This window comes from Seriola aureovittata, chromosome 20 (genome assembly GCF_021018895.1).
Source record: "Seriola aureovittata isolate HTS-2021-v1 ecotype China chromosome 20, ASM2101889v1, whole genome shotgun sequence".
In the NCBI taxonomy this organism is placed as follows: Eukaryota; Metazoa; Chordata; class Actinopteri; order Carangiformes; family Carangidae; genus Seriola; species Seriola aureovittata.
This window is the reverse complement of record NC_079383.1, coordinates 12,727,549-12,750,269: the sequence shown is the minus strand read 5'-3', so window position 1 is coordinate 12,750,269 and position 22,721 is coordinate 12,727,549. Positions and strand designations below refer to the sequence as shown.

General features: G+C 43.0%; 1 protein-coding gene across 2 annotated transcripts in view; it reads left to right on the top strand.

The window, feature by feature from the left end:
* Nucleotides 1-6,201: 6,201 nt before the first annotated feature.
* kcnb2b (potassium voltage-gated channel subfamily B member 2b) overlaps nucleotides 6,202-22,721 on the top strand; it is a 78,745-nt gene continuing 62,225 nt past the window's right edge. Inside the window, exons 1-2 of one of the 2 annotated variants that reach the window (XM_056364401.1) lie at nucleotides 6,202-6,883; nucleotides 8,178-8,784. In XM_056364401.1, coding sequence (XP_056220376.1) covers nucleotides 8,200-8,784 — 585 coding nt within the window. In that variant the 5' untranslated portion in view covers nucleotides 6,202-6,883; nucleotides 8,178-8,199. Of the gene's footprint in view, nucleotides 6,884-8,057; nucleotides 8,785-22,721 lie in introns of both variants that reach the window. The other variant, XM_056364400.1, reaches the window with a different exon arrangement.

The following is a 22,721-nucleotide window of genomic DNA, read 5'->3' as shown; positions in this document are numbered from 1 at the left end:
CCCCCGACAAATGTTCAATCACACTGGGACAAACCGGTTGACACGCGGTACACTCGGTGCTGTTGAGGACCTTGACTTTTCCAAGTTGTTAATCCGTGCTCAGTCCCCAGTCCCATGTTTTTCCACCTTCCTATACCACGATACTGGTCTAGGTCAGTCACTGTGAGACCCACTCAAGAGGATCACCTACCGTCAAGGACAGGAATCGCGATCAGCACCAGTGACCTCTTTAATAGACAGGTTTAAATTAGAGGGTACTTTCAGAGAGCATGTACCAGAGTCCGTCAAGAGCCTTGACATCTCCGGCAGTTAGCATTATCTTTAAAATCCAATATGTGTAACCTTGAAGGGCACGAGCCAGATGAAATGATATCATAGCACCACTGGACACTGATAGTGATGCAACATATCAATTGTGTACATCAGATTTCTGCACATCTCTTACCTTGACGAATTGGTTAATGCAAATATCCAAGGTTGTCACTCACTCATGCACCCACACACACACACACACACACACACACACATTCCAGCTGGCGGAGTGGATGGGGGATTGGATGTCAGTGCAAAGCCATCTCCTATACTTAAAGCCCAGAAATGGCTCACCGTTGCCCAATCCTCGTCAACATGACCGCGGACCCACGCGTCAGCAGGCAAACAAAAACCTGGACAATGAAACAAGATAGGGCGACATCACCTGCACCGGTTTGACCTCGACACACAAGTGTATGTCAGCACACGCATGCAGTTGCACCTATTTGTACACGTTTGTTACCTATTGGTCTATTCAGAGCAGAACACACAAAGCAGACGTGAATGCATAAATCAAGTAAATTAGGAATTGATCAAGCATGAGCAAAATAAATTAAAGCAGGCAGAGAAAAGGAAACTTCATGAGAACTCCCATAAGATTTTAATGTTACTTTACCCGGTAGGGAGATAAGTATTCCCGTAACTTTATTCTTTGTCATTATACTTAACCTCAAAATGGGCAGGTAACATATTAAATGTTGTTTTCTGCAAGCTGGAACCATTTCAGACAGTGTGCTCCCTCAAAAGGCTACCTAATTGGACTTGCAGCACATTAGTGGTTAAGCACAGTATCAATATTACACAGGGCTGTAACACCTCTCTCCGATATTTGGCCAGCATCTTAACAAGCTGCACTTCCTCTTCCCATTATTGCTTTTAAGTTGGAGAATACTTAATTTCACTGTGTTTTGGACTTCAGATTTCTTTAATGAAATTCTTATCATCCTGGCAGTTTTAAAGATGAGATCATTTGCGAAAAGAAGATACAAACGGTCGGCATTACCCCGCCGTGTCCTCCCTCCTCTTTCTTCTGTGTTCATTTGTGAGAGGAGGAAAGAATTTCCCCCATCACAACATCCCTCCCAGGAGTGGGCAAGTTTTGGCTTCCTGTCCAAATGATTAATCTTTCGCATTATTTCACAGAGGGACTCATAACACCATAACACTACCTGTGGACCCAATTACACAACTGACAACAGTATCAATGCAACTCTCTGACTTATGGCAGAGTAAACATGGCAACCTTTGCGCTACATCAGCGTAAGTGATTTACAGAAATGATCTACATAGATTAATAGAGCGGCATGGATGCGCATAAAGATGTATTTCGGTAATGTGAGCTTCTGCTAAAGACGCAAAACAGAGAGAAAGCTTAAAACGACAATACAGAAGTATGTCAAAAACTTGCTTACTGACTGATACACTATATCACAAAGTAAATGCTCTGTTAATGTCAGAGGCAAAGTGTTGTTTATTAGGTTAGTTGAACAGAAGAACAGAAGAAAATCAGGCACAGACTGAACATAATGACCGGTTCACCCCAAACCACAAGTGCCTTCATTGCTATTCAGAACATGGTCTGTCCTCCCTGTCTTTCACTCCAACATACAGCACACAGTGATCACTGGAACATGCTCGAGGTGCCACACCTGCCCTGATTACATAAATGCTTATTCTCATAAGATGACTCTTGACAGTAGAAGCAGGTCAAATTACCAGCCTGGATGTTTTCACAGTAATTATACCGAGTGCATTATATTCACATTAACATGCTGCCACAAGCACTTTGGGTTAAGGTGCAGCGCTGAGCATCTTGTCTACCCTGCAAGGTAGCATTATTCACACTGATGAATGCTGATGAGTATGGCGCAAACTCCTGAAATGTGGAGGTAACACCGAAGCTGCTGCTGCCGCTGCTGCTGCAAAGGATGTGACATTCTTTACTTGGTAAACAGTGATGCTGAGGCGTAGAGTCAAAAGCAGAGTGAAGCATCTCTTTTTATGATTTCTTCCGTCTGTTTGTCTGTGGCAGTGTGCATGCTTCGTCATGCTGGACAACATGATTGCGAGAGAAAATGACCAGCAGTTGCAGCAGCGATCCCAATAACAAAAATACATATAAATGAAAAAAAAAAACCAACAAAAAAAAACACACCCTTTCAGTTAGTGATCTGTGGCCCTGGATGTATTATGCAAACATAACCAGCATGACAGAGTAGTAATCAATCATGTTTGTTTGTCCCCCTGCTCACGGCAGCATCCGATAGTAGATTGTGGCCGGAGCACCATGGACACCGTGGCACAGAAAAAACAAGGTGATTTTCTTTTTTTTTTTTTTTAAAGATTATTTTTAAGGCATTGTTGCTGTACTTTGATTGATGGCAGGAGGGAGTGACAATAAACATGAGGAGATAGAGAGGGACATGACATATTACCGAGTCCTTGGGTGGATTCGAAGCAGAATTGCAAGGTTACATGTGTTACACTTAGACTGATAAGTCTCCGGGACACCCCGCGTACAACTGTTCTATTTTGCACAGCCAAATACCAAAGCATGTACACGTCCATTGTGTTGTGTGTATTTTTGACACTTGAGGTGTTGTTGGCATCAAAGGTGAACAGGTGTGTTTGGTGCGAAGAATGAAAAGATGACATAGATTAATGACTCTGGTTTTTGCGGCAGACCATTACATCGAAGGCCACTGCTGTCCACTGCGGGTGGGTGGGTGGGTTGGCGGGTGGTTGTGTGGACCCTGACATGGCCAGCAGCTAAAAATAGCCATAGAAAATAAACAGGCTGCTGCTATGGTGAGTTTCCTCCCTCTTATTGACAAAAACACGCACAGACGCAGCTGCGCACACATTCGTACACACCATACTATACTGGTATCGTGGTGCGCTCGCAAAGTTTGTAGCTGGTGGCCTCACGTCAAGCCAATCATGGAACTTCAATATCTGTGAATTTCACAGAATAATAAATGACACCTTTGAAAATGACATTACGTCCAAGCCCCTGAAATATCCTGCAGTGGGAGCAGCAGCAGAGAGATAAAGCAGGAGAAAGCACATTTACATTTTTTTTAAGCTTGTCCACCCATGGAGTCTTTTTTTTTTTTTTTCTTTTCACAAGTATTCAAATCTATTGCAGCTTTCTATTAATAGATAGGTGTCACACATTGACTGAATGCTTATTATTGTAATTTAAGTGAATGTGACTTTTGCTCTCCCCTTTCTGTAGAAGCGCACAGTAAATTACAGCCATCCACATTTCTTTCTCCTCTCTCACTCTCTCTTCCGCCACTCTTCAGCATCCATTGCACATGCAGGGCAACATGGCTCGTTAGCTTAAATCAGCCTTTGCTAAAAGAAGAAACATGTTTAGGAGCACCTTCATCATGCACTGCAGTGTAGAGTCAAATACAGCAGCGTATTCTTTATATCAGCAAATCCCTTCAGCTGCTCACAAGGAAGTTCCAAAATGATTCACACATCGCTCCTCAGTGTATCCGTCTAATGAGTGTGTTATGAACAGATGACGATGTGTGCGTCTCTCTCCTATGTGCTGACGTGTCAGAAGCAGGAACTGTGGGGTGCGAGTGTGTCCGCGGTGTTGTTTGGATGATGGAGTGGACACATTTTATGACAAATTGGAAAAGGAAAATACAGCAGGCAGTGACAGCTCAGGGATGAAGCAGCCGGTGCAGTCAGTCAACTCTTTTTGGCCTGAGATGGATGAGGATACGTGTACAAAAGGACAACCCGGAGGTGGCGGCGATACCAAGCAGCGGTGGACTCCTCACCTTTGACTTCTCCACGACTTGCTTCCTTTTTTTCTTCCTGCGCCGAATCAACTCTGTGAAATTTCTGCTCAGCATTCAGCCTCCATTATCACATCGCATCATCGCTGTCAGCCTGCGTAATATATTCTGATAATACAGACACCAAAGGTTAATTGACCAAACAGTTGATTCAATCACTGTCACAAAGAGCTCGCGAGTCTCTCTGGCTCCATGGCCCAAAGTGTTTTTTCAGCATGATGCTACAATTTGGGTTGCTATGGCAACAGCCCACACAAGCACACATGCCCACATTGTACACAGGAATTAAAAAAAAAAAAAAAAAAAAAAAAAACATGCACAACCTCATCTCTGAGAACACCCTCGAGGAAAAATAATAAACATTTCGCCGTCTTTATAACCTGCAGTGCATCAGCACATTTCTATATGGTGAGTTAATAATTACATATATAAAGCTGGTAACTGGAGTTATTCCGCCCACATGGTGGGACACGGGTTGGCTTCAACTCCCCTGAGTACCCGTGCACGCAGGTGGTGTTAGTATAGAGCTGGAAGCATCTACTGCACAAAAGTATTACATTACTCTACACAATACATTTGGCCTGCTGCGGAAGCTGTGGCGCACAATCCAGCTCTGCTGATTATTTTGTACCAACACCACTGCTATATACCTCACACATCCTCAATCACATTTGCTGCCAGTTTGATAATAATTAATGAAAGGGGACACAGTCAATTGCCCTTAATCATTTCCCTGTACCCTAAGTAATTAACAACTGCGGCATCAGCAGTTTCGTTGTCATCACGTCGGTCAATTAGGGGGTCAGTAGGGATGATCCACTACTCTGGACCCGAGCACTGCCAAATTAATGTCATCATAGGAACAAAAAATTCAGCCTTATCTCAGTGGTAAACATTGTGCTGTTGGATAAAAAAACAGAAGTTTTTGCACATTAAATGCATATTTTCACACAACTCCTATAACCCTGTTGCTTCAAATCAAATTTGAGCAGCAAAGATATAGAGACATCCTAATGTAGACAGCCACAGTGCTGAAGTCACACTCAAATAATTCATTAGATCCATATTTGAATGCCATGAACATGCTGGGAGAATGTGCATGTGTCTCGCTGATCTCCATGTGACATGTAGAGACACCGCTGAAGCCTTTGACCTTCACGTGCTGGTGGCCACACTGTTAAGACATAGTATGCGTGCGCGCAAAGACTCTGTTTAGTCAATGCAGCGTTATTGATCACTTGTCACTGGAAGGAAGGAACATGGCAGGGAAATCAATTACACGTATGCAGTGTATAATCAAATTTCTGGAAAAGCGCTTGGCTAAGGGGAAATGTTCAACTGACACATAAGCTCTACGGGGAAATATCATTGCTGTATTGAACACTATTCATATGAACTGAGAGTGAGGGATAGAGAGAGAGAGAGAGAGGAGAGAGAACACTCCAGCAGTGTAGGTAACGATCTGAAGGATAATAAGTGATACATAATTTAATATCTCTATTTATTCATTTAAGACCAGGGAGAAGGGAGATCATTACATATTGATAGCTAATAGACAAGATGGGTTTTGATTACTTAGAGGAGGCATAATGTGTATCTGCATGGGTTTATCACTGACTTACTGCTGACTGCTCTCTCAAGCGGTCAAGAAGAAGGGTCAGGCCGTCTCCTCGTCTTGTCTTGCGGATCAGGTTACTTACTGTGGCTCAAATGGAGCATCTGAAATGGTTAGTTGGTTGTTACCTTTGAGGTTTGGATTGTTTTACTTGTAATGAGTGGCAGCACTAGGAAAAAAAAAAAAGCTCAGTGTAATATTATTTTCAATAGGTCTTAGAGGAGATTCTTTGCAAGTGTTACAAATTAAAGGCCAAGGGTTGATTGTGCATTTACAGTGAGTGGAGACACAACACTTGTCATGGTCATTTGACTAAAAGGTCGCCTATGGCAAAGTGTGCTACTAATTTCAAATGCCATCAACACTTTAAATCCAGCCAATAAGAGGCCACTGATACAGAATTCTCCCCTGATTTATATTACATGGAGGTTATGATCTGTGTGTGTGAGTTTGTACTGTGCGATAACGGCAGTTATAATAGCTGAAATTATGATAATAAAGAAACATAACATTAACTCTAAGTGCGGCTGCAGAGCTCGGAATGAGATGAGCTGTTTTCATTTTCTTGTGGTTAGAGATATAATCTGCTGCCCAGTTGCATTAAGGTTTTTTTTTGTTTGTTTTTTTTTTCACCTATAGGATGTGGTGCAGCCCGAGTGCCCCTGCCTGCCTGCCTGCCTGCTCCTCCCTAAGTAGTGTACAGCGGGACACTCCGCAGTTCGCTTATCCCGTTCCTTCCCGTTGCCTTTTACGCGCACGACGTCTGCAGCCTCAGTGATTCAGGGAGCCCGTCTTCTCCGCACGCTTCAAGCTTTTTTGGATGAAGGCAGGACTCTTTCCCCAGTGTTCCGATGGCGAAACAGCGCCGGTCCTCTCCCGCTGAACATTTTTAGAGGAAGATATTCACGCTTTTTCTTCTTCTTCTTCTTCTTCCTCTTCTTTTTCTTCTTCTTCTTTTCCTTCCCCCCCAGCTCATTTTCAACAAAATGTGGGACGCGCGTTCTCTGCGCAGCGTCCGCGGAGTGCTCTCTTCAGTCGTGGCCGCTTGACTAAAGGGGGATCCCGGCTCCCTTTTCATCCTCTACCCCCCTCAGGAACAAGAGGAGTTTGCATGCAAAAGGTGGTTTATCTCGGCAAGGTGAGACCTACTATTTCACTGTGATATTATCTCTTCATTTGTAACACTACTTTGAACCGAGTCGAACACTGAATTTGTGCGTTTCCAGCACAGACTGTATTTACAATGGAGGTGCGGGATTATGAAGGCATCAAAACCTCACTGAGCACAAAATACGTTGTAGCGTAACAGGTATTAATTTATTGAACTGCAGAACAAGTACAGACATAGATAATCAATGTGATGCCCCTCTACACCCCTTCCTATATATATATTTTTATATATACATGTATATAGCCTACACACACACGCACACACACACACACACACACACACACACATACACATATATTATTCTAGATACTAATAGCCTATAGCAAATTCGTGGTGTAAGTAATCAGGCAGTGCCCAATGTGAATTTAAACTGTTGCATTCAGGAATAGTCTCTTTTCTCGCTTCTCTACACAGGACATGTCGCTTAATTCCTACTTTAAAATGATTATCTGTTCAAGTTAATGATCAAATGTTGTATTATTTAAAAACTTTCTTTTAAAATTTTAAGACTTATCCAAGTGTAAAGGGTATTTCATTCACTGTGTCGTATACAGAGGCTGTTGTCATGTGCAGGGACTTGTATTTGTCAGACAATGTGACTATGGTGGCGAGAGAAAAGATACTTGCTAATGAGGAGTTAAATAAGACTGCAGAAATTGCTGTCACATGCGCCTCCTCCATCCAAATAGTGATAACACATGAATGAATTTTGAGGCTTCTCTCAGTTCATTTGTTTCCTGAACCTACCACTGAGTCCCATATTTAAGCGATGGGCTGCATAGAGAGTAGTGCTCCAGCAGGAGTTCATTGCCTTACCCCAGCCATAACAGTGCTGGAGTGGAGTGCAGAGCAAAGCAGCCATATTGACTGTTAAAACAAAGTCATTGATTCTGCCTAACACCTTCTTAGAAATGTGATGAAAGGATCAATAACACCGTGCAGCTGTTACTATTTTTGACTGACAATATGGAGTAACAGGTGACTGTTCGTTGCCTCCTGAAGAGACCTGATTTATTATTCCATTTTAGAAATGTGCAGATGCACAATATTGTAATCTATCCCTTTTTTTGTACTGAAATTGATTTAACTAGTGTCATCAGTCATTCAGTCATCTCACCAACTGTCTCTTTTGTTTTCTCAGCCATGGAGGGACTTGCCTAAAGAGGATCCAACATAATTCAAAATTTTTAGACTTTTTTTTTTTTTTTTTTCATTTTTTCCCTTTTTTTTTTGTGTGTGTGTCATCGTAACCTCTTCCCAGATAAGTCTCCTTTTCCATAACCATGGCTGAGAAGCTTGGACCAGCGGGGCTCAAGCCCACCAGCATCCGAAACACTCCCTCACTGCCCCCCGAGCCCATCGACATCATCCGCACCAAAGCCCGCTCCCGCAGAGTCCGCCTTAACGTCGGGGGTCTCAACCACGAGGTCCTGTGGCGGACCCTTGACCGGCTACCCAGGACCCGGCTCGGCAAGCTTCGAGACTGCAACACCCATGAGTCCCTGATGGAAGTGTGCGATGACTACAGCCTGAATGAAAATGAGTACTTCTTTGACCGGCACCCAGGGGCTTTCACCTCTATTCTGAACTTTTACCGCACAGGCAAGTTACACATGATGGAGGAGATGTGTGCCCTTTCATTTGGTCAGGAGTTAGACTACTGGGGGATTGACGAGATCTACCTGGAGTCCTGCTGCCAGGCCCGCTACCACCAGAAAAAAGAGCAGATGAATGAGGAGCTGCGGAGGGAGGCAGAGACAATGAGGGAGAGGGAGGGAGAGATAGAGTTTGATAACACCTGCTGCCCAGACAAAAGGAAGAAGCTGTGGGATCTCCTGGAGAAGCCCAGCTCCTCGGTGGCTGCCAAGGTAGGGAACCGAAACTGGAAGCGCGATTGCACCCACCCCCCATCTCACATTTCCTGTTCACATGCAAAGCCTCAAACACTCCTGCCTGGATCATAACACATTACAGCCACACTTATTAGAAGACATACTCCCACCTGTACAAAATGATCTTGAGCTCATCAATTTGAATCTCAAACAGCCGCGTACTGTACTCTCATCAGGTGCTCTCTTGTACCATCTGCTTGTTTTCCATCCCCTGTAAGTAGCAACAGTTGTTAGGGATGAATTAAATATAGAGAAAGCTGCTGTCTTTGGGTGGATGTAATGGAAGGAAAGAAGCAGGAGATGAGGAGTGAAAGTAGAGGTGTGACATACATGCAAACATCAAACCAAAGTTATAGTCCTGGCAGTAATAAACCTCGTAGTGGAATCACCGCAGGAGCTACAGATTTACACTCCATTTGCTTTGACAAAATAATTGGTAGGTACGTCAGCTTCTAGTGTTTTTTCTTCGCTGGGATAAAGTGTGTCAGTTTAAACCAGACCCGTCAATGGCTTGTAACACGGCACTTCTCTTGGAGGGAGAGGTACACGTTTCTTCTCTCGTACGGCGCTATCATGTGTCAGTCTCTCTCACTTATCGGATGCACTCCTGTCTTGATCTGAGTGTGAGTCAGCAAAATGACAGGATGATGTCAAAAGTTTTATTTTTTTATTACATGAATCCAGTTCCATCAGCTGTTTACTATATTTACCTTGACCACATTTATTCAATTTGATTGGGTGAGGAGGTAGTCATGAGTGTTTCTCCCTTTCCACATACCACATGTTTAGAAGACTGCGGCATCAGTCACATACAGTACAGTTTTTCACGTGTACATGACAAATCCTACAGAAATCAGATGACTGTGTAGCAATGTCATGGCTGTCCCTTCTAAAACGATGACAGTGATGATGACTCTCAAACTCCTCCTCCTCCTCCTCCACCACCACCTCCGCATTCCAGCCCCACTCTGACTCACTCCTCAATTAGGTAGGTCAACCTTGATGAAATCCAATCAGTGGTAATTTACGTTGGGTCTCCAGTATCCTGATCTCATCATCAGGCAGTGTAGGGCAGGGCCAGCCCAGGATTATATTCCATGTCAGGGGATCATAAACACGGGGTCCTGTGTGTGTCAGTGTCAGTGTGTGTGTGTGTGTGTGTGTGTGTGTGACCAAAGCGACATCATTCCCTCTGTGTGAGAAATGCAGCTCTGCATGTGCTGCTTGGTGCATTGTTGTGTGCCTTTTCCCCTTGAAGCAAATGATGTTCTCCTTTGGCTGAGACAGTTTGGAAATCATGGTAGATTTAATTAACAGACCCCTGGTGCCTTGTTCTAAATTTATAGTGCAGTTTTAAGCTTTAAAAATAAAAATATTCTACTGAAACTAACTACATACATACATCATTTTGTAGGGCTACTATTCATGTTTGATCTTCCTCCCCTTACTATTCCTGCATAGCTTGTTTTCCCCCGAATCAACCACTGATTTGTGATTGACATGGATCCTATCTCAGCTTAATAACTGTATTCAGCCTCCGTAGAGAAGCGGTATATCACATGAATCAATTACAAGGAGGCTGCCGATATCTAGAGTAAGGCAAACTCAGGTGACGGCGGTGGGGTAATTCAATACGCTTTGTGATATTTAAAGTGATTTACATCCTCTATACGGTCCCTGATTCTGCAGACACATCTCCGTATGTGCTGACCTGTTCATTATCGCCTGTGTGTGTGTGTGTTTGTGTGTGTGTGTGTGTGGGGGAAGCCTGTGAAACCTTAAAGGGAAATCCCACCCTAATTCAAATTGCATTGACATTTCTGCTGAGTGCTCTACCACGAGAACTTGAACGTGACTCTAATGGCTCAGCCTTGTGATCGCACTACGGTTATCCACAGCTGAAAGTACACTTGGAAATAGACTGCCGGAGCTGCTCGACTGTCAGATGGCAGCTCCCCGAGGTCAGGGAAGCCTTTCACTGTACAGTGAGAACCCTTGAAAGCCCTTGACCAAGTAAATGCCATTACTAGGTTGGTACAGAGCCGTGTGCTTTTATACAAAGCAACCTGAGCCCTTTATCAAATGCAATCCCAGACCCAGATTCTCCTGGCACACATATATTCTCTCTCCCTCTCTGTCTCCTTTTCTCTTTCTCCTTTTGTTTCTCTCTCACGCAGCTTTAATCAGATATTAGAGCCCAGTGTGCTGCTGTATAGCACCTATGGCCCTCTCTGCCCTTAAATAAAGGTTAAGCATGAGAGGCCTGACCTTTTCAGCGGGGTCAATCAGGCCAGGATTACGATCATCAACGATAACACCGGCACATGCTTTGGGAGCGCAAGCCCTTTGCAGAGTGGAAAAGATGAAGACGATGCAGACATTGCACCAAAAAAAAAAAAAAAAACATTTGTAGGACGCAGCGGAGAGGTGTTCAGAGAGAGCTACAAGTGAAGGAGGAGAGTTGGCGGAAAAGAGAGTGACAGAGGAAAGCCCTGAGAGAGAGAGAGAGAGAGAGTGTGATGTAAGAGGTGCAGTCATGTAAGTTACGACTCAGGATGCTGAGCTGGATCTTTGCAAACCTTTCCCAATGAATAATGAATGAAATGGTCAAAACAAAGAGGACACGGGCTAATGCAGTGGCCTCTCTGTGTTACTGCGTGGCTTTTGGTTGAGTGCCCCGTCGAACGAGTGAGTGAGTGAGAGAGAGAGAGAGAGAGAGGAGGAGGAGGAGGAGAATTATTTTGTGTCCAGTTCTATCTGCTGCTTGGCTCGTCACAGGTGAACATCCAGAGGGGGAAAAGTCAGAAGTTTATGTCACAACAACAGCTTTCAAGCTCTTACACTGTACTGTATCCTTAATTATATTTCCATCACGCATGTTTTGAGAAGATTTTATTGAAAACTGAATCATGAAAAATCACAGAGTTTGATCATCAAGAATTATTTAAGTCATTTATAAATCATAAAGTGGTTCATCTCTACTCAGTTTGAGTATCTGCACAGCTTATAGCTGCCAGTAAAAGACTGTAATGTGCTACTAAATTATATAAGAATTGAAAGGCAGACATGTTTAGAAGAAATATCAGATGGACGTTTCCATTGTTTTCTTACTGTAGGCTATAATTTCTAATAATCCAGTAGAACGTGTCATCCTTGATATTGAGCCAGAAGGATTTGTGCTGCCCTGACCCTCTTTTGTTTACAGTGAGTCATGGCTGTAGTCGTACAGCCAATACACTTAGCACGAGCTCAAACAAAGGAGGCCATATCCAAATGACTGGATTGCTTTAAAGAGTCACAGTGAATTACAGCGACTTTTGTTTTTATTATTTCCCTGTGCGAATGTATCACCATTACCAAACATCAGCCTGCAACTTGTAAATGCAGTTTGTAACCTGCTGACGGTTTAGTCAGTGTGACAGGAAACGCGATTAGATGCCTCGGATCTATTTCTTTCTGTGTTCAGATAAACAGAAAAGCGTGTAATAAATGTTACCACACAACAGTGATTTAGTGAGAGCTTCAACATTAACATATGAGTCAGGCTGTGTTCCTGGCATCGTGAATTAATGCTACGAGTTGTTCCGTGCATGCCTACAGTGCTGCGTTTTAATATATGTATAGTATAGTTTGCAAGAGCTGCATCTTTTTATTTTGATTAGTCCTCATGCAAAGCCCTTAGATAAGCTGTTTGGAATATTAACTATGGGATATTAAAGCTGTAATACACCCATCACTCCGAGACAGAAATCATTCCCCTGTTAAGGTTTTCTTCACTTTAGAGTCCATTCAGTCCGGGCAGCCCCGGAAAATAATGGCCGAGGATTCAGAGCATATTAAAGAGATCAATGTTTCTACTTGCCAGACATTTCAAGTTGGGTTTTCTACCCCCTCCCACCACCACCACCCCCACCCCTCTTCCCTACATCAGCCATGTCCCGCCCTGTGCTTGCTCTTAATGTGGATGTGCACCATTACTCTCTTCTTAATCTAATAAGCTAGTCTAGCTAGTGGGAATGATAAGCAATGGGCCTGCATGGGTGCAGACTTGTGCTGTTTGGTCCTCCCACGCTTGGAAGCAGCCAAAGTCAGTCCGGCACAGACAGACACTGTTGTTGATGATGACACAATGTGAGGAAGCTGTAGCATGATAAGGTGCTGTTACAGACACCTGAAATGCCAATCTTAGTGAGCGTCAGCGGTGTCATAATCATCTGTCTTGATATGCGGCGCAGCGTGCGAGTGCACAATACACGCTGTCCATTTTGTCATGTTGATTCATTTACAGACTCGTGGATATGTGAGGACGGCAGGAGTGACAATATTAATGCAAAGCCTCAAGTGTGACGAGAGCAAATTCAGTGAGCAGGCTGTTGAGTCGAAGATGAAGAGAGGTAGAGAAGACGAGTTAGAGGCCTTTAGTCAGCGTGAAGTCGAAACGTTTTGTACAGTAAGTTTCCCCTTTGGGTGAAATTCAAGCAGTAGGTTCGCTACCTTGTGTTTCACCATCATTCTTTCATCTCTATGAATTGTGGTCAGTCTTCACAAGGTCAAATCAATGGGCATTGGAATTTTATGGAATTTTATGTTCTCAGCTTGTTGGGCAAAAAGATTGTAGTTACTTTTTTGCTTATTTCGTAAAAAAGGCCTTCCCACTAGATGCTGACCTAGACTTTCGTAGCGCTACGACATCAGAATTTTTTGGTGTTAGTGTGTCTTCAATCATAATTATTTCGCTCATTTAGCTGCTTTTCAAGTCGGTTCTTTCTCTCAGCGCAATGCTTCTGTGCAGGAGGCACAGCGTCTGATAATAACTCCAACCTGTAGGAGTTATTATTGAACTACATTATCTTATTTGGCCTTTAGCAACTTGTCAGGATGTATTACAGGAGTGGAGTGTATCATTTAGGTAGAGCACACCTTCTCCCCTCCTGTAGTCTCCTAGTTACATAAGCCTTCCACCAGGCCTCTAATCAGTACAGCCTCGCATTTAGGCACCAGCACCTAAATCCTCTTTACCCCGCAATCATAATCAGATAAGAGAGAACCTCCTAGATTATAGGTGGCATGAGTTCTTATAGTGCCTTCATGGGCAGAGGCAGAAGCATTTATCATCTGGACGTTCCAGGACACACTTTATCCCAGTCTCCCTGTCCACCACTGTCTTGCTTTTCTCTCTATAAGTCACCCATAACATAAGGATTATCTTAAGTTTAAATCAATTTTGTAATGAGTTGGTTCAGACGAGACAGGGTTATTACAAGACATTGGGGTTGAAAGGATAATGAAAGCTTTGTAAGGGCACAGAGACTAACAAGCAGCACTTCTGCTGAACTAATTTGACTCCTTCAAAATGCACTCTGGCATCAGTTTCATCAACAAACTGTGGCGATAACCTGCTCTTACCTCACGTACTCCGGCTTTTTCTGTTGTTTGAAGCAGTTGTAACCATGCCCTCTATTGTTTTCATGAAAAGTGGCTGATTTGTTGTATAAACAGAGAATACTCACTAGTTTGTTCTGCTATTTACTCACTCTAAACATGAATTTCCTCATATGGACAACAAACTGCACTACTGCTGTAAGCAGTGGATAGAACACTTTCCACTCTCCACAGTTTTGTTAGTGTTGTTGGAATTTATAGTTATGTTACTAAGCAGCAAATATCAACTTTCATAACAGTAGCAATGCACGTTTACCAGTATTGGCATCTGTTCATGTGGTGATTTTACATGACTGTGAAATACTAAAAAACATTTTAAAATCTATGTTATTATGTCTTGCAGCTCGAGATGCGACACTGGGTCTGTTTACATTACATTTAGTGAGTTTATGCTGCAGTTGTATTTGAGTCCTCCTGATAGTGTTGATGGACTACTGTATATACAAAAATAGAAACGTATGTGGAAAAAGAAAAATACTCAAGGGGAACATTAAATCAACAGTTCATCACACGAAAAGCTATTTTTAATTTTAAATGCTCTGAAAATTGCTGTCGTGAGATTATGTGTTAAGAGGCTGACATCTCATTTGAGTTTTACAGCAGTGCTATCACAGGGTCATATTTAAAACGAAGAGGATGTTAGGACATTGCAGTCCTTTATTGATCTAACTGAAGTGTCGTATCTGTGAGTGTCACCTGCAGCGTTGAAATGGAAGCGAGGCAGAGGGAGTTGTTGAAGACAAAGCAAGAGAAAGCTATCAATGCTGCTGACCCTTAAAGCTGAGCTGATGAAATCACAGTGGTGTACGCTTTTGATTACTTCAGAAATACTCACAGAATGATTGTGTGCTGTAATTGCAAAGCACACATCCACCGTCTTCTCTCTTTTTGCTTTGCTCGGCACAAATAACCCACTGCTGCTTTATTCCATTTCCATGATTACCAGTGGGAACTCACGTGCAGAGGAATTACAGTCCGGATGCAGTCCAGTAGCAACGGCATCCCAAAAGTGCCCGCTGGTTTGTCTTAGGGGCTTATTGTGCTTGACCATACACATAGAGATTCATGAATGAAGACATCATTAAAGTGAAACTCATGAAGCACATCTAAGCACGACGGCGGCACAGCACTCTGTTATCTGCGCAGTTTAAGTAATAGAGACGGGCGACAGAGAACAACAGGCTTATCTGGGTTCAGTGGAACTTCAGTGGAACAAGAAAAACTCACTGTAGCACAAGTGTAGTATAAACAACATGCCCAGTACAAGCCCAGGCTAATGAGTGGCCAGATGGTGTGAGAAGCCTGATGGCTGAAGTCTCATTAGTAATTCTACTGTCATCCCCCAGAATACACCCTCACATTTTCTAACTGAACAAGTCTGTTACGACTACAGTGAAATAAAGATTGATGATATATCAGTGACTTTCCCAATTAATCATTTAGTGTATGAGATGTTAGAAAATTGTGAAAAATGCCGCTCACAGTTTCCAAGAACCAGAGATGATGTCTCCTTGTTTTGTTCAACCAACAATACAAAACCCAAAGATATTCAATTTACAACCAACAACAAAACAGAATAAAAGCACACATTATAGATTTTAAAAGCTAAAAATGGTGATTGTGTCATTATGTCATGATTATTGACGTGAGGTCAGATTGTTTCCTGTCCCTCAACTTATAAATAAATTGACAATGATGCCACAAACATATCACATGTAAGAAAGCTAAAGTTCATCCATTTTTTTTTAAATTTTTTTTAGCTCTGCTTCATTTTCCACCAAATCCAATCCAATCCACCAAAGGAAATATCAGGCTAATAAGTGCTAGGATCTCTAGCTAACCGCTAACTTTGCTGTCTGCCGTTTGGTGCTGGGCAGGTAGAGTACAGTAGAGTTCTTATGCTGAAAACTGCTGCCTGCTGCGACCAAAAACTCTACTATGAGAACAGTGAGACTGAACTAAAATAGTAAAGTTGTGGACTGGAAAACTAAATCAATGAGTAAAAAAAAATGCTAAAAGCTCAGTACAGCTGAGTGAAAAAGCAGAGGTGATTGATAATTATCTCTGGTTAATCACTACAAGCAACCCCTTTCAAACAGAAATAGTCATATGATCCATGGTTAATATTCAAATTTTGACTATCCTTTTTCTTTTGCATAAAATTTCATCTTCACACTTTCTATTAGCTTCACACATCATGCCTGTTCAGTCTGCAAAAAGTCCAGGAGATGTAAAATTGGCAAAAAGCCGCAGGTCTGAGCACCATCAAAGCGAGACATAAATCCCACTGAAGGCTGGGAGTGGCTGTGGACCAGTAGCGAGCACGGGCTGGCACTGCCAGCTTGAGTGACACTCATGGTAAGAGGCTAATGTGTTCCTTCCTTCCTCCTGCTACCCCCCCCCCCCACCCCCACCCCCCGTGTCCCCCTGCTCATTGCCTCCATCGCTGCCTCTTGTTAGGTTTGCTCACCCTGTCTTTCGCTGTTTTCCTCGTCCCAGAAAGCATCGGCAAATAGGGGGAGATGGAGAGAGGACAGGGGCTGGAAGAGAGTCATCATTCTAAACGCTATGAGCACCAGGTCTCTATTACGTGCTTCAGTGATCCCCCTACACACCAACACACACTATGTACTCACCACTCAAAGCCAGTCTTCCACATCTCTGCACATATACACACATTATACCCTCGGTAAGTGCAGCACACAAGCAGGCGTGGGACAAACACACACATCTATACACACACCTCTTTATCTGAAAACCTTCAAATACTGCTGAGCCAGCTCTCTGTGGGTGCCACAACACAGTCAGTGCCACACTGTTGTCTCCCTCACGTTCTCCATGCCATCTCTTTTTCAATACCCCTCACCTCATCACCTATTCCACCCCAGATGCTTTCATAACCTCCCCTTACATTTTCTTTTCCATCACCATCACCCTACATTCCTCAATTTCCTCTTATAACTTCCTGTGCCCTTTCATCTCTCTGCTCTGTTTTTTCTGTCCCCTTCACATTTCTGTCTTTATTTCCTCGCGGGGTGAAAGCTGAATTGTGATCCTGCTCACCCTTCCATCTTGGAAGCGGTGACATGCCAGTGTATTGGTATTCACTGAGGTGTTTTCTACATTCGGGTCTTTATCAATCATATTTCAGAGGAATACTTCTTCAGGTGTCTGCACTTCCTGTGTGCTACCAGAGCTGCAGCTCAGAGGTGCTCTGCTGTTTCTCGACACAGACACAAAAAAAAAAAAAAAAAAAGTGTGAGTGGATTTACATGCTCTGAATGCACAAGCTACCCAGACACCTTGAAAAAAGATGAGTGGAGAAACAAAACCAAGCAATGCATTTTGAGAATCCTCACAAAGAGAAGGGATATCCTCTGGAGCCAGTCTTGGCAGTCTTCACCAACCTAGAAAAACCCTCCAAGGAGCTCTGGAGAGGAAAAAAAAGGAACGTGTAATCAACTCCATTTTACTCGTTTCCTCTGAAATACTGTGTTTGCGTAGTTTCCATGGTGACCATGGTGTGCCATGGTGACTTATTGACACCCAGGGAGCAATTCATCTCTATACAGGCTGTGTGAGAGGCAGAGCAGCTGGTACCTCAGCCCCCACAACCAAACCCCTAATGCAAATGTATAAGGCAAACGCTTGGGCTCTACATTATCAACCCGGTTCACGTCTCACTGACTTCTTGCCCTCAGTTTGCATGCCTCTTCATTGGGATGCTGAAGTGTCTTAGGTAATTTTCTGTTTGTGTCATTTCGACCAAATGCTTCATTAGTTTTCACTGACACTGAAATGACCTCCTATCAGCAGTGTGTGTGTAAAACGAGTTCACAGTCATATACAGTGTCATACGCAGCGAAAAAAAATACCCTTAACGTTAACTGCGTCGAGATGTAATGATCTGTTTTCCTCTGTTTGAAAGTGTGGAAAGAGAAGAGAGCAGCAGGCAAGTTGGGGTTGTGTTTATGCGCAAGAAAGAAGAATGGTGTCTCTGTGAGTCTTGTGGTGCAGCTCTTCAGGCCAGTCACAGTCTCCAGGGCGTCACAGGAGTACAGGGGCTTGCTTTTGTAGGATAGAAGATATTAATGAAAACCTGTGCTCTATGAAGGAGCCTCTGAGGACGTATAAGAGAAAGAGACTGATAGAGCAGAATCAGTGGGAGGTTGAAAGGGGTTGAAGCCACTTGTTAGCCGCTGCCTCATGGATACTGAGTGACGAAGCAGGCGCCATTGTGATTGGGCAAACACATTTCTTCACATTTCGCTCTCATCGACACCACCTCCCCCTCCTTCTCCTCCTCCCTAGTCGTTGGCTTTTCCTGTTCTTTTTCCTATTTTAGCCTCTCTGTTGGACCGCCTCCATTTTTCATACATCGTCTTCCTTTCTTTCTCGCTTCGCTTTTCTCTTGTGTCATCATGCTGTTGGCGTCACCGTGGGCTGTGCTGCCAGCTGTTTGCTGTCTCCCAACACCCCAGGAAGTGACAGAAAAAAATATTATATCTCCTGCTCTTTGTTGTGTATGTGGGCCTCCCGTGTCTTCTGCTGAGCCGCAGGAGTTCCTCATTGCTGACCACAGTCACTCTGCCTCACTTCAAGTGCTTTAATGCACCTCAAATTTCAGTTTTTCAATATCTGCTGTCCAGTCTGCAATAAGTTCATATGAAATACTTAATTCCCATATTCAGTCAAAAACTTTTTCTACCACTGACAAGAGGTATTTCCATTTATTTCAAGAGTTTTTTCTACTTGAATTTTCTTGTGCCAGTCTTGGATGGTCCACCACTTTGGTCCAGACTAACATATCTCAGCAAGTCCAGATGCTGAGATATGCACTGCTCGTGAAACTAATTGACATTCCCATCAACCTCAGCTCTGCTTTGCATTTTAGTGCTCTTTTCGCAAATGTTAGCACGCTAACACGCGACGTGAACATGGTGAGCGTGTTAGCATGCTGACATTAGCAATCAGCTCAGAACAACAGTCTTCCCGTTAAGAGAAGAAACCAAATTAAACTTCACTAGTATCAACAAAATAACATTTATTTCAATAAGGTTTTTGGTTATTTTGATACTAAAACAGGTGAAAAACCATTATATTGAAATTTACCAAATTGTTATTTTTTTTTACTAATTTGTGGCTCAGGTGTTAAAGCAGGTTGGCCATTGATTTCTGGGTTGGTGTTTTGATCACAGGTTGTGGCAGGAAGGGCATCTAGCGTGAAAACATACTCCAAATCAAATATGCAGTTGGTCATTGGCTGTGCCGTGTTTGTACCTACCAGTTACAAAATTTTTTTTGTAACATAAACATCATAGCTCTAATCCAACGCAGCAGCGATTGTGAGAAATATGATGCAAAAAATGAATAGCTTTTTTTTTTTTGTTCTATTCATCCCTGTCTTCCTATCTCATTCGCTTTCCATCCAAGCCATTCATGAAATTAGTGAATCAGTCAAACATATCGCTAAATGTGCCCTCAACTAGAACTGTCCATTTTGTGTGTCTAGTCAGGCGAGGTGACAAGAGACATCGATACAGTCCTTTAGCTCCCTAATTGTATGATTGTAATCAGCTTACTGCCATTGGAGGCAAGGCTGTGCCTTTGGGCTGGCTCGAGGGCACATAGGGACTAAGGCACACACTCCAACCATGTGACCCTTGTCAATGTCAGGAAGCCAAGCAGTGGGCCAAAAGATCAACGTCTGACATGCCTGAAAGGTCACAGTGACTTCTGGTTTTCTCTGGTGTATGTGTGCAGATGTGGATCAGGCCAAACATTTAAATTAAGCATGTGTTTTGAGAGTAAAAAAAAAAAAAGGAATGCTGGTAATGCTGAAAATCTTTTAAAGTGCAGTCATACACATCACAGCCGAAATTTTCTCTGTGTTTTTATGAGGTACCACCACCTCGAGCAGGATCTGTCCTTCCATCACTGCAAGATCAGGGAAGATTCGGGTCTGTTGGGTGATGACATTTCGTTGAGACCTTGCCAATCGATAGGATGACTCTCAAGTATTGACTGGTGTGCTGAAAGGCCCACCTGTCTCATTTTATTGCACAGTGCAAGTTGTGTTGTGTGCACAGTGCAAGTGTCAAACATCAGTGGCCATGCACGCTATTGGCTCTACTGGTGCTTTTTTCACGCTTGCGTGTTTCTGATATTTGCTGTTTCACTCCCTCTGCTGCAGCACATATTGTGTATTTATGTCTGGATTCTTTTATTTATATTCTTGATCTTGTTTGTGATTCACCTTCAGTGACTCACAGTTAAGCTGATTCTCTTTATACCCATCTTTGATTATCCACATCTCTCGTGTGAAATCTGCCTCTTCTCTGCCCTTTACCTGGGTGTCATCCAATCACCCCCCCACCCCGCTCCCAAATCACTTGTTTCCTCTTCCTCCTTTATTCCTTCACACAAAACTCATATTAATTTATACGACTTCTCCAACTATTTTCATTTAATTTGCTACGTATGCTTTGCCAAGGATCTGCCAAACCCACCGTGAGTGTTAGTTCTTCCCCTGCATCTGGACTCACAGGTGCTGGCGACTGTTTCTGGCACAAACCCAACTAAAGATTTTGAGGTATACTTGTTTTGCAATAAATCCCTCTTAAGTAGCGTGACAGTATCTAAAGGCCACCTAGCCCTCTTAACCATCCCTAGTTTTCGCCTCTTGTTCCAACTTAATGAATAAGGTGTCTGAAAGCGAATAACAATACTAATGTTGATGGATGACTGTTGATACAAGGCAAAGTAGCGCCGGCCTTTGTCACATTTCCAGTGTTGCTATCCTCGCCTTTTTGAGTGGTTGCTTTCCTCCACTACACGGAATGACATTTGCTCTATTTGAATCACACTAATACCACTTAAAAACTGCATTAATGCTGCCATAAAAGTCATCTTATGTCATAGATAGACATCATAAAGCTTAGTATTAAATTAAAAACACTTAAGACTTTGCAGTACTTAGGGGGAGATGTAAAGGGAAGCTCGCCTCTAAAAATACCCACAAGCCGGCCAGTGCCACCACACCACACTAACACACTGAGTGAGAGTAAACAACAACGTGCAATCATGCGGAGAATAAAACCTGAAAACCGAGATTTTCGCTTTTGTGGATAGTCTTGGGGAATGCAGGAAGAGATTAAGAGGTCTCATTTAAACATATAGCTGCATTGTGAATGGGTAAAGGCTAATGCGGATTATAATGTGAAGCATTAAATCGGTGAAGGCAGTGATTCATCCACCCTGCATGATTCATCTCCTGTTATTACTTCAATATGTATTTATTCCCTTTCTTCACATGTCGCAGCTGATGAAAGCCTGGCGTTTAATCTTTGTTAAATTCAGACGGTGGGGACAATGTGGAAGTTTATGAAGTGACACAATTCCAGGGTGACCTCTTTGGCCGTGTGTGTGCGTCGGTATGTCTTGCGCATGTATGTCTCAGAAGACATCTTAATTTAATTTTTAAGTTGTCTCTACCATACCGCAGTGTGTATACGCAGAGACAGCGAAGAGGATTGCTCAAACAAGACAGATGAAAGACAAAAAAAAGATAACACGGTGTCAGTTTCATTCCCATCCCATGGATGACAGTTTCGTTCACTTGAAAGATCACCTCAGTCTCAGGCAGCTGAAGAAGAGCACGGGGAAATATTCATCAAAAGGGCTAACATTTATCTGTATTTTGTTTGACGTGGCAATTTATTTGACATTAAAACCTTTTTTTTTTTTGGTTTTGTTTTTGTGTCATTTCTCCACTTGAGATTTACTCTTTCACTTGCCTCTTATATCTGTGAGTTTACCCTCAGATTTACAGGTTTATACAGCTGATGGATCTCCTAAAAGGAATGTGTCTGGAGAAACAGCACACACTTTGGCAGTGGAAAAGCTGTGACAGAGGAATGCTGTTTATGTTTAATCGTTTAAAAGTTTAATAAATATTAATTTAAAAATGTTTACCATTTTGGCATGTTTAAGAGGTGCGCCGATTTAATCACAGCGGTGTAATTTGTTTTACGGAACACAAAAAAAAATTCCACAAATGACTCTTTCCTAATTGAAAGCCCGAGTCTGTCTTCTTGCGAGGATTAACGCTGGTGCAGAGATGTATAAATCCAGCCTCCTGTCTGGCTGACTGACAGGCAGACACACCCCCAACCTGATGTGCTGCTACCCTAATCCCCTCTGACGACACCACAGAGTCTAAGGACAGAAATGAACAGCCTTGTTACACATTGTCAACCCCTGCCTGCCTGCCTGCCATCGCTGTAATCACGTGCCCTTGATGATGACGAATCAATTAGCATTGCTGGCATATATCAGATTAAAGCTAAACAGGGTCGAAGGCAGGCTCATTAAAACGGTTGTGTGTTTGGTTTGTCTAATAGAAAGCCAGGCAGAGGCTTAATGGGGGAGGGTAGGAGTTACTAAGGGATGCTGTGGATTGCCGGGGTTCA